Source organism: Podarcis cretensis (assembly GCF_951804945.1).
Source record: "Podarcis cretensis genome assembly, chromosome: 8".
Taxonomy (NCBI): Eukaryota; Metazoa; Chordata; class Lepidosauria; order Squamata; family Lacertidae; genus Podarcis; species Podarcis cretensis.
Window position 1 is genome coordinate 80,083,573 of NC_137177.1, and position 12,727 is coordinate 80,096,299.

A 12,727-nucleotide genomic window follows, 5' to 3' on the forward strand; every position below is an offset into this window, starting at 1 on the left:
GCCTGCGTACAATGTGAGTATGCCTTGCTCCACCAAAGGAAGATTTGGGAGTTTGCCTGAAGTTCTCAATTCCTTTGAAGCCAGGTTGGGTCCTGCCCACCCCTGATGGAAACACAGCAATGTAGTGCAGCAGCGTAGTGTGGGTTGTCAGCACCCGGGGCAAGGCAAGTAATTTGCGCCCCCTAACCCAGGGCAAGGCAAGTCATTTGCGCCCCTAACCCCTAACCTGCCGCCGCTGCCAGCTTCTTCTTGCTGCTGCCTGGGCTGGGGTATTTACGGTAAGGTAGCCACGGCAGCGGCGGCGGGTCCATGTCAGGTGATCTGAGGCGAGTTGCCGCTGGCGCTGCCGCCCAAACGACGCTGCTTGCCCGGAGGAGGAGGAGGGCAGAGAGGCGAGGAAAATGCAACATGGCCCAGCAGCTGCAGCAGCAGCGGCGGCGACGGCGGGGCTGTGAGGAGGGGCTGCCTACCTTTAAAGGTAGCCACACATAGAGCGCATTGCAGTAGTTCAATGCTTCCAAACACCAGTTGCTGAAACTGCAAGAGGGAAGGGGGCTCTTGCACTCATATCCCACCTGCGGATTTCCCAGAAGAGGCATCTGGTTGAGAGAACAGGATGTTGGGCTAGATGTGCCCCCTTTAGCCTGAACCAGCCAGAGTTGGATTTAGGATATATGGGGCACCAAGCCTAGGAGGCGCTGTGGGGCATCACAACTATGACGTAGAGCAGGCATGTCCAACAGGTCAATCGCGATCGACCGGTCGATCTCAGGGGTGTCTTAGTATCAAGTTATCAAGTTAGTGATCGCCTTTGTGTTCCAAACCGTGCTCCCCCTAAAAAGCTCAACAACTTTGGTCAAGTCTCCACTAAAAGAAGCTCAGCAACTCCTGACAATGACAATGGATAGATCACGGCCAGAGTTGGACGTGCCTGACATAGAGGATTGAGCAGAACAGAGGACGAGAGGCAAGGGGTGTTAATTTTATCTGAAAGACCAAAGCCCATCCCTGATACAGCAGTCTTCTTATGCTCTTAAATGTTAAGTCCTTCCTTTTATCCGTCCTAAATCTTCACAGCTTCAGCTTCAATGGGAGCCCACGAGTTCTAATGTTATGAGAGAGAAAGGAAAACATTTCTTCATTGCACTGATTGCATTTATAACCCACCTTTTTCTTCCAGTAGGCATAGCTGTCAACCGTCCCTTATTTGACGGGAATGTCCCTTATCCCAGCACCGTGTCCCGCTGCTGTCCCTTATTGATGATGTCCCTTAAATTCCCCGGGTTTCAAAGGAAGCAGCTCCTCTCCCTCCCTCCCTGCCGGCCAGGGAGGAGGGAGGCTCCAACTGTGTTGCTTGGCTGCATTGCTCACCCAATAAGGAGTCTAAGAATGACTGGGGAGTGGAGCTTGCATGCCTTGTGCCGATCAAATCGGCTGCATTTCCTGGGGACTTGCCTTTGCTCAGCGCTTCCCAGCGGAGAGGTGCCGGTGGTTTTCCTTGCTGCATCCCCTTTGCCGGGTTGCTGCGATGTGGGAACCACCGCTTGAGGCTTCGTTTGGCTGCTGGCTGGGCTTTCTGCCTTTGGCTCGGAGGGGCTCAGAAGTCGAACATCCCTGTGCTCTGAAAATCCCTTATTTTGGCTGCTGATCCCTTATTTCCGAAGCTTCCGGTCCCTTATTTTCAAATCTGTAAGTTGTCAGCTATGCCAGAAGGTATTGTGTATGGCTCTCTCTCTTCCTCATTCGATCCCCACAGCAACCTGGTGAGGGAGGTTAGGCTGAGAGACAGTGACTGCCCTCCCTTCCCAGTGTGTTTCATGACTGAGTGAGGATTCAAACTTTTTTCCAGGTTTTAGTGTGGCGCTCTAACCACTACACTACACTGCCTCTCTATCTCGTGCCACGCATAATTTTATAAACTTCTGTCACATCACCGCTTACTGATGTGGAAACATGGAAGGCTGAATATAAGATTGGGAAATGCCGACTGACAGGTGTCAAACTGATGAGAAAGACCAGGCCAGTCTGAGATTGGCAGCTTCTTCCTACAGTGGCACAAAGAGTGCAACTGGTGCCTCTCCAAATACAGAAAATGTAGAAACCCCCTAGAACACTTTCCGCATGTCCCCCTTGGGGTGGGGGGCGTCGCCCCAGTCTTAGTGTAAGCCAAGGGAATTTAGATCTTTCGTTGCCAAGGTAACCTTCCTTGTTTCATCCAATCAGCTCTGACCCTTACCAATTCCAGCACATCTCCACACATCCTTTGAAGAGAGTGGAGCGCCCGGCGAATCTCATTTATGCATGCTGCTTCGTTGCTTGATCTCCGCAAAAAGACACAACTCGGGGCACTTTTTCTGCCTCCTAGACGCCTGACCCCCACATAGCCAGTGACTTGTTAAGGACAACCGATGCAAATTATATTCTGATTTGTTCAGAAGGGAGGTTAGGGGGAATGGTGCTGGTGAATTCTGTGTGGAAGGTTGTTAGGAAAGGTATTAAAGATAAAACAGCCCATCCGTGGTGCAACAGAAGTTGGAATAACTGTGAACGGTCCTAGTCCCCACACTTCAAAATGGATTTTGTAGAGCTAGGAAAGGTGCAGAAAAGGGCAACCCAAAAAATAGTGGGGCCGCAGCAGGTCTCCTGTGAGGTATTGTTATATATGGGGGAATTTTCATTTACAAAAAGTGTGAGTGTGTGTGTGTGCAGGGACATGAAAGAAACATAAGAACATGCAAAGAGCCCTGCTGGAGGGAGTTCCAGAGGGCAGAGTATACCACCCTCCAATGCCCAGTCTCTAGTAAAAGCGGACCAAACCTTCTTAGCCAAAATATGGATAGGGCCTCCATGTGCAGGAGCAGTCAACTTCTGGTTATCAGGTGCTAGGGACGAGGGATGGCCAATACCTTCCCATCTTGCCTCTGCTTCCTGGAAACATTTGGTTGGCTGATGTGGGAAACAGAAAGGTAGACCAGGTGGACTAAGGGAGTCTAGTCCATGAGGGATCTTCTCACTCCCTGATGTAATCCTCTCCTCCACGAGGAAGAAGGGAACTCTCAAACAGCCCCCCAGCCCAGAACGTTTAGATGCAAACTCCCGCCAACCTTGCTTCGTATTGAATTTTGCTTCCCGTCTTTAATGGTCAGCAAGTTTGTGAAATTGTGAAGAAGTCAGGCCATGAACCAGCAGAGACGGTTCTAGGGGAGCGCTACTGGTGTGGTCGCACTGGGCACCAAACATCTGGGGTGTCACAGCAGCTGCCACCACTCTTTCATCCTGGTGGGAAGGTGCCAGATTTTGGCATCACACAAGGGACCACTGAAATTTGAGGTGCTGGAACAAGGACCCCAAGTTGGTGGGAGAGGGAGGGTTTGAATGTCTGTTCAGATTTCTTGGATTTGCATTTGGATCTCAGAGTTTTGAGGTCAAAGGTGGGGGAAAGATTGAGGTGTGAAATCTGGCCAGGAAATGTATGCATGAAGTTGCCCACCAACCAGGGGAGATGGCCTTGTTGTTCCTGTTCTATTGGAGGTTTCTAAGCAGAGGTTGGATGGCCATCTGTCGAAGATGCTTTAGCTGTGATTTCTGCATTGAAAGGGGTTGGACTAAATGACTCATGGGGTCCCTTCCAGCTCCACAATCCTATGTTTCTAAGAGGCTATAGAAATGGGCAGGTAAGGAGTTGCAATGGAGTATATCAAACTAAGTCATACTCAGAGCAGACACAATAAAATGAATAAACATGAGACATGTCTATTAACTTCATTTGATCTCCTTTGAGTTGGGCTAGTGGTGGGCGAAGCTCATTTGTTTTCTTCCTTATATTTATATTCCACCATTCCTCCAAGGATCTCAAGGTAACATGGGTGGCTCTCCTCTCCTGTTTTGCCCCCACAACAACCCTGGGAGGTAGGAGGGAGGGAGGGAGAGAGGTTCAAGATCGCCAGGTGAGCATCACAGCTGGGTGGGATTTGAACCCAGGTCTCAGTACCACACTCTAACCACCCACTCTAACCACCTCTTGGGATGGAGCTAAACACAACACTCTGTTCTTTGCTGTGGACCTGGCTTCTGTCAAAAAGGTAGAGGAGCTGGGACTAGTTCAACAGTTGGCAGTACTCATTATGGGGATGTTTGGAAGTGCAACAGATTGGGGTACCCACCTATTCTCTTTTCCCACAGTGGCTCCCAAGGGCCCAAAGATCATGATGACCCCAACAAGAGCCCGAGTAGGAGACACAGTGCGAATCCTGGTGCAAGGTTTTCAAGTGAGTATGAACCCGAAGGGCGTCACTGAGAGTTATTGGCATCTGGTACAGTTCATATGAGTTTGAGTTGTTTATATCTAAGGATGGGGGAGATGTTTGATCAGCTCACATTTTAATCTTGTTGGTTTGTTTACATTTATAGTCTTACACCTTTTCCTCCGAGGAGCTGAAGGTGGTCACACGCTTCTCTTCCTCCCCATTTCATCCCCACAAGAACCCTGTGAGGTAGGCTAGCCTGAGAGGCAGTGACTGACCCCCAAGGTTACACCCAGTGAGTGTCATGGCCCAGTGGGAGAATTAGAACTCTGGTCTTCTGGGACCTAGTCTGACACTCTAACCACTACACCTCACAGCAACCCTGTGATGTAAGTTAGGCTGAGAGAGGCGGTGACTGGCGCCAAGGTCACACCTGCATCATGGCTGAGTGGGGATTTGAACCCTGGTCTCTACCAGGTCTGACACTCTAACCACTATGCCACACTGGATCCCATATGAACCAACTGAATATTACCACTTTGCAAACTAACACACAGAGATCAAACCACAGTTGTCCTTTGACACCTGCTCTTCTCTAAATTTTGCAGCGTACAACAAATTGAGTATGAAGACATCCAGATTAGTGGGGATAATGTAGAAAGGTATGCTATATTAGGCGAAGGACCTTATAGAGCAGGGATCCCCAAACTTGGCCCTCCAGATGTTTTGGGACTACAGCTCCTATCATCCCTAGCTAACAGGACCAGTGGTCAGGGATGATGGGAACTGTAGTCCCAAAAATGCTGGAGGGCCGAGTTTGGGGATGCCTGTTATAGACACACTGCCAGTCAGAGTTAGCAATATTAGGCTAGATGAGTTAATGGTCTGAATCAGTATTCAGCAGCTATGTATGGGTGTGGGTCCATTACTCATAGGAATGGTAAACTTGCACCTTTGACCAGCCTACAGTGAGAAGAGAATTGCAGGATCTCGATAATACCATCATAGACAGTAGATTCCGACTCTTCAGGACCTTGGAGAGCTCCTACGATGGGCATGTGTTCAACAGAAGATTGTAGGAAGCTGCCTTCTGCTTGGAGTGAACTTGGGGCTTTTGGCCTACTAATCACAGACTGGCAGCAGCTCTCTAAGCTTTCAGGCAGGGGACAATCCCATCCCTACTTGGAGATGCCACTGGAGATTCATCCTGGGACCTTCTGCATGCAAAGCAGTTTTTCTATCACTGAGCCACAGCCCTCATCAGATGAAACCACAGACCTTGGTTCCATCCCCAGCACCTGCAGCAAAAAGATTTCCAGCTTGCCAAAACTGAGAACATTTTTGGAGACACGTTCTCCATTCGGAGTAGGCAATGGAAGCCTGGATGCATTATTATAAAGCATTTGCATGCTAACCGGAAAAATTAAAATTAGCAAAAGGAGGAGAAGGGCCGTAGCTTGGTGGTAGAGCATCTACTTTGCATGTAGAAGGTCCCAGGTTCACTCCCCAAGTAGGGATGAGAGAGAACCATGTCTATAATTCCCAGAGAGCTACTGCCAAACAGTGTAGACAGTAATGAGCTAGATGGGCCCAATGGTCTGACTTAGTATAAGCTTGCTGTGTTCCTGTGTGTCAAAATCTCTCATATGTTTTGCACCCTTCCTTGCAAAGCACAAAGCTGGTGAGATTTAGATATCACCCCTGCCCTGCACTGTTTTCTCTCACCCCATTAACTCAGAGTTTCTCCAAGAGGATTTGCAAGCTATTTAATGCCATCTCATCTGCGCCTCTGTTTGTTGTCATTACCAGGTGATTTCAGGGTGTGAAAGGGGGGTAACTGTTCCTTAATCCAGGCGCTGAGCTGAACCAATTGAAGGCACTAAGTGGGACTTTTCGGAAGAGTGAAGCCAATCCATATTCACAGCTGCATGTGTGCACGGGGTTGGGGTTGGGCAGGGGGAAAGTAGAAGATGCACAAAGCGTAGCTCAGTGGCAGCTCTACCTCATGGTGGAAGTAATAGTAGTAATAATAATAATACAATAATTTATTATTTATACCCCGCCCATCTGGCTGAGTTTCTCCAGCCACTCTGGGTGGTTCCCAATCAAGTATTAAAAACAATGCAGCATTAAATATTAAAAACTTCCCTAAACAGGGCTGCCTTCAGATGTCTTTTAAAGATGAGATCTCAGTGTACATCTCGGGGTTAGTTGATGGGGGGTGGAGACCTTCCTTCAGATATACTGGGCCGAGGCCATTTAGGGCTTTAAAGGTCAGCACCAACTCTTTGAATTGTGCTCAGAAACGGACTGGGAGCCAATGCAGATCTCTCAGGACTGGTGTTATGTGGTCCCGGCAGCCACTCCCAGTCACCAGTTTAGCTGACGCATTCTGGATTAATTGCAGTTTCCAGGTCACCTTCAAAGGTATCTCCATGTAGAGCGCGTTGCAGTAGTCCAAGCAAGAGATAACTAGAGCATGCACCACTTTGGCGAGACAGTCTGCGGGCAGATAGGGTCTCAGCCTGCATACCAGATGGAGCTGGTAAACAGCTGAGACAGTCCGTGGGAACAGTCTATACCCCACCCTGGAGTCCAGTACCAATTCTGAGCACCATCGTTTAAGAAGGATATTGACAAGCTGGAACGTGGGCGGAGGAGGGCAACCAAGATGATAAAATGGTCTGCAAACCAAACCTTAGGAGAAATGGCTGAGGGAGCTGGGGATGTTTGGCCTGGATAAGAGGAGAGGTGATACGAGAGTCATCTTCAGATACCTTGAAGGGCTGTCATATAGAAGATGGAGCAAGCTTGTTCTCTCCAGCTCCAGAGGATGGTGCCTGAACCAATGGATTAAAGTTACAAGAAAGGAGATTCTGACACTCAAACCACTACACAACACTGTCTACTCTGAGTAGGACTGGCATTGGCCAGAAACCTTTTTTAAATAACATTTTTATTGAATTTTGCTTCTTACATACACCCACGAGAAAAACAACAACAACAATCCAATATTGGAATCACATATAAAGATAACCAAAAACATAAAAATACGTATTAACTAAATACTTTTCCTCCACCAATAATTGATATTCTACATTAGCAATCATTAACATTCTATTCTTTTGAGATGACCTCCGTCCACCTCAGTTTGAGTCATACTTTTTGCACATTTAACTGCCTTCTTTAGATGTTTCTCATTTCTTGGTACTATATGGTTTAATTATAGACAATGTGTTGTATTTTGCAAAAATTAATCAAAGCATAATAAAGGTTTTACCTGTGAACAATGTTTTTTTAAGTAAATTTTATAGCACTCCCATTCCTTACTGAACTTTGTTCAATTCCTAATTGACTCTGCCATTTTAGCAAGTTCAATGTATTCAAATAATTCTACCTGCCACTCTTCCTTTGTTGAAATCTCCTCTCCCTTCCATTTTCTGGCAATAAGTATTCTTGCCGCTGTTGTGGCATATAAAATATCCTTTTTTTATCGCTTGGGATATCTGATGTTATTAAACCCAAGAGAAATGCTTCCGGCTTTTTTACAAATGTTTGTTGAAACATTTTTTTCAATTCTTCATGGATACTGCCCCCAAAGTTTCTAATTTTCTTACATCCCCACCACATATGCAACATTGTTCCTTCTGTCTGCTTACACCTCCAACATTTATTTGAGTTTGTTTTGCACATCTTTGCTAATTTAGTAGGTGTCAAATACCACCTGTAGAACAGAAACCTTTCCTGCCTAACTCACGTTAGATTGAGCCACCCGTCGCCCCCACATTAACCCCAAAATGCAAGAAAAGGCTCTACTTGTATAGCAAGCCAATTGATCCTCCAAAGTCAACCAACCATCCAGCCTCTTAATTCATGAAACTCCCCTTTCTCCTTCCTTTGAAATAATGTTCATCCATCCATAACAACTGCCGCTGCAGTGGCTTCTGGGAAATGTAGTTTGCATTGCACTCCATTGTGTTCAAGGTGAGGTGCAAGGAGTTCTTCTCCAGTTTAGATTGCAATTCCAAATCCAGGGACCTTACGAGGTTCAGCCTCTTCTTTCTTTAAGATGAGCCTCACGAGTCTTCAAAGTTCCTACCTGGTCATTGTTGTGGAGAAACTAGACTTTGCAGCTCTGGTGATGCATTTGTTGGGCGTTTCTTGGCTTTCAGAATGAAGTCTTCCCCGAACCCATGTTCACTTGGACCCGCGTTGGGAGCAGGCTCCTGGACGGCAGTGCGGAGCACGATGGCAAGGAGCTGATCTTGGAGCGAGTGCCGGCAGAACTGAACGGCTCCATGTACCGCTGCACAGCGCAGAACCCACTTGGATCCACGGACACCCACACCAGGCTGATAGTCTTTGGTATGCGGGAGGTTGCGGTTCTCCCATTCACAGCCCTTGGGAAACCATTCTCCATGGTTTGGGGTCCTCCACACGTTATCCCCTTCTTGCCACCATCAGGCCCAGATCCTCCTCCTCACTATTCATAGAAGCCTCTGGGCATGCTGGCTCTATGGTCTGTGCAGCGGCGTAGCGTGGGTTGTCAGCACCCGGGGCAAGGCAAGTAATTTGTGCCCCCTAACCCGGGGCAAGGCAAGTAATTTGCGCTCCTAACCCCTAACCTGCCGCCGCTGCCAGCTTCTTCTTGCTGCTGCCTGGGCTGGTCGGGTGTGGTTCTCTCCCGCGCTCAGCGCTGCGCTGGGCAGCCGCTGCACTGTCCCTCCCCCAGATAGTCCCTCCCTCGCTCTCTCTCCGCTCCGCACTGCAACGCACGCCTGGCACCCTCCCCCTCCACAGTGGGCGGCGACCCGGCAGCTCGGATCGGATTCGCACAGCCAGCACTGCAGTGAGAGAGAGTGAGTGAGCCAGGTAGGGGCAAAGAGCTGCGAGTGCGAGCGCGCCCCCCCCCCCAATGTTGCGCCCGGTGCGGCTGGCCCCCCTGCACCCCCACGCTATGCCACTGGGTCTGTGAACCGCCCCAAGATCTTACCATGAAGTACTGTATTGACCCAAATATAAGCCACACTTTCCTCCCCCAAATTCTGACAGTGAAAAGTTAAAGTGCAGCTTATATTCATGACCTTCCCTTTCCCCTGATGGCTCAGGGAGGCTTGGGAGCAGTGCGCTGCCCTGGGGTGGGGTGGGGAGTCATGCTGCTTTGCCAGCGGCCTCCCCCCCCCCCAAGAGCAGCAAAGGAGTATGGGGCAATGTTGCCCAGCCCGCCTGCTGCTCCCAAACCTCCCCCAAGCCGCCATAAATAAAGGGAAAGGGAGGGGAGGCTGGCGGCAAAGCGATGCGGCTCCCCCTCCCCAGGAAGCAGCCTGGGAGCGCAGGGGGTGTCTTCTTTTCTCCTACCCCCCTTGAATTTTGAAGGTGTCACCAATGTCCTGGCTGTGGGAATGTTCAGGGGGGCAGGAGAGGATATATTGTTTATTAATATCCTTTCTAACATGCACTAGCAAGTCCTTTAACTTAGCAGAGTTTCACATTCCCCTTTTAAATGCACAGCAGGTAGCTGGTTGCAGGCTTGTTTAAGCCTCTTACTATTACACGTGTAAAGTCTATAAAAGAAGTTTACTCACATCATCAGTTCCACAGATGGATCTCTGAAGGCAGACTTAGTTACAAAGTATATACATGTGGATCGACCCCATATGGGAGGGTTAATCCCAGTGCCTGCAGACTGGCAGTCACTGCAGTTCTCAAGACGAAAGGAAGGTGGAAAAGAGAGGGAGGAGGGCTGCATGCCTTGTGCTTTTGTTACCTGCACAGGTAAGGTCATGCCCACCTCTAGTTACATGCAAAAGGAAGTATGTCCCAGCCCAGGAGGAAACAGGAAGTTCCGACTGGCTGAACCAAACATCCCCTTGCATGTCCACTCTAGGAAAACAAGGAATGCTGTATTTGACTGCTACTTATGTATCACACTGGCAATATCTGACAACTGCGCAATGTTCTCCCATGTTAATGTGACCACCTCATTATTCTCCATTTTTGTCCCTTTTCTTTCTCCTTTTAGAAAACCCAAATATCCCAAGAGGAACAGAAGACTCCAATGGTAAGGCACAACCCTTCTGCTTTTATTTAGGGAGCAATCCTATGTCCCTGCCCGGTGGATAAGGCAACCAGCCATGATATCTATGTTCTCCCTCCAATGTCAGAAACAGTATACCTTGGAAACACCAGTTGCTGAACATCACAAGAAAGGACTTTTTCATGCAGCACACAGCTAAACTAAGGAACTTCCTTCCAAAGAGGGAAATGATTGCAAGGATGTGTATAGAACAGACTTCCTCAACCTCAGCCCTCCAGATGTTTTGAGACTACAATTCTCATCATCCCTGCCCACTGGTCCTGCTAGCTAGGCATCATGTGAGTTGTAGGCCAAAAACATCTGGAGGGCCGAGGTTGAGGAAGCCTGGTATAGAAACTAGGAAGAGGATATATTTCTTAGATATTATCCATCCTTGCGTTTATGAGTCCCTCCCTTCGTCAGCAAAACTAAAGAAGCTGTTGATAAGCTAGCTCTAGCCTTTTAATTTAAGTCATCAAGGATGCTTTACTGCAAACTGGATTTCCTGGTATTTCTCCCTTTAAAACAACAACCATGCAAAACACTCTTCTCCTAAGTAAAGGTAGATTTCCTCACTCGGTTTCACAGTAACAGTTTTGAGGCAGGCTTAAAATGTAGTTACAGACATACATTGTTGTTTAGGTTAGAACCGGTGTCTGAGCTGTGACTCAGACTCAACACGTGCCCTGCATCCCTAGTCATCGATGAAGCATCGAAGAGAAGAGATCAGAGAGATCGGAGATCAGAGATCAGAGAGAGAGAGCAAGCTGGGGACGTGACCAGCTTATACAGTCATACCTCATGTTACGTTTGCTTCAGATTGAGCATTTGCAGGTTGCATCCCGCGGTGACCCAGAAGTACCGGAAAGGGTTACTTCTGGGTTTCGCCGCTTGCGCATGTGCAGACACTCAAAATGACATCACGTGCATGCGCGGAAGCGGCAAATCACAAGCCACGCACACGCAGACGCGGGTTGCGTTCTGCTCATGTTGTGAACGGGCCTCCGGAATGGATCCCGTTCACAACCAGAAGTATCACTGTATAGGCTGATCTCCTTTACCTGGCTTGACACAGTGAAAGTGGCTCTCACAAGAAAGAATTTCCTGCAGGCTCTTGTGAGATCCAACTGTGTGCGTGCCTTTCTGGCAACCTAGCTGCTTCTGACTGCCTTATTTTAGATATTGCCACAACGATGGCCACCAATTTGGATGGCTTTAAACTTTTCGGAGGAGAGGGCTTATCGATGGCTACAAGACATGACAGCTAGGCTCTGCCTCCATGGTCAGAGGCGGAAGTGCTTTTGAATACCAATTGCCAGAAACTGTAAGAGGGGATGGTGCTCTTATGCTTGAACCCTGCCTTCGGAGCATCTGGTTGGCCACTGTGAGAACAGAAAGCTGGACTAGATGGTCCCATTGTCTGATCTGGCAGCCTCTTCTGATTTTCTGATGAAGTAAAAATGAAATGATGTTCCAGGTCTGTGCATCCAAACGCGTACAAAAGAAGCCCGTCAAAAATTGTCTTCTTCTTTTTTTGCCTACCTAGGTTCACCAGACAGCCACAGCAGCTATAAATTCCTTCTGGCCATCATCTTAACAGTTACTTTGGAACTAACGTGAAAGCCTTTGATGCAGAGACCCTTCGTTTCTCCTCCTCCACCCAGAATTCACATCTCCGTTGACCAGACTTCTGTTCTCTCTCTCTCTCTTTCTCTCTTCTGCTTTCCTTTCTTTCTTTCTGTCTTTCTTTTCTTCCTCCTCTCCCCACCCCCTCTTTTTTTCCTAAAACTATTTACGGTCTCGTTATCAGTCTTCTTCTGTCTGTGTCTTGGCTTTGTCATCCAATTTAATTAAAAAGAAAACAATGACAGAAAGAAAAAAAAAACCTCACCGCCGCCCAATGATAATAATATCCTGGGAGTAAGACTAATGCTGATTATTTTCTTCGTCCATTGTATGCAGGTGACTTAAAAAATAATAATTTAAGAGCTGGCTAGCCAGAATCCATGTGAAACCATTGTAATTGCACATGAAATGATTTTCAAGGGCACAGCAACAGGGCACAGGTGGGTTGTTTTTTTCCACCCAACACCAAATGGATTTGAGCACCTCAATGTATCCCAGGCTATATGAGCTCTAGGGAAAGGGTCAGTGGCAGAGTGCCTGCTCTGCATGAAGAAGGTCTGAGCTTCAATGCTCAACAGTATCTCCAGAGAGGGCTGAGATTGTTCTCTGCCTGAAACTCAGGAGAACCACTGCCAGTCAGTGTAGACAGTCTTGTTCTAGATGTAACAAGGTTCTGAATCATTGTAAGGCAGCTTACTTTAAAAAGGTAAAGGTAAAGGGACCCCTGACCATTAGGTCCAGTCGTGGCCGACTCTGGGGTTGTGGCGCTCATCTTGCTTTA

At 48.1% G+C, this 12,727-nt stretch overlaps 1 protein-coding gene across 1 annotated transcript in view; it reads left to right on the forward strand.

The window, feature by feature from the left end:
• The window catches only part of IGSF21 (immunoglobin superfamily member 21), a 239,830-nt gene extending 227,704 nt beyond the window's left edge, over positions 1-12,126 (forward strand). Inside the window, 4 exon segments of the mRNA XM_079987073.1 lie at positions 4,183-4,268; positions 8,417-8,609; positions 10,267-10,305; positions 11,867-12,126. Coding sequence (XP_079843199.1) covers positions 4,183-4,268; positions 8,417-8,609; positions 10,267-10,305; positions 11,867-11,940 — 392 coding nt within the window. The 3' untranslated portion in view covers positions 11,941-12,126.
• The last annotated feature ends 601 nt before the right edge of the window (positions 12,127-12,727 follow it).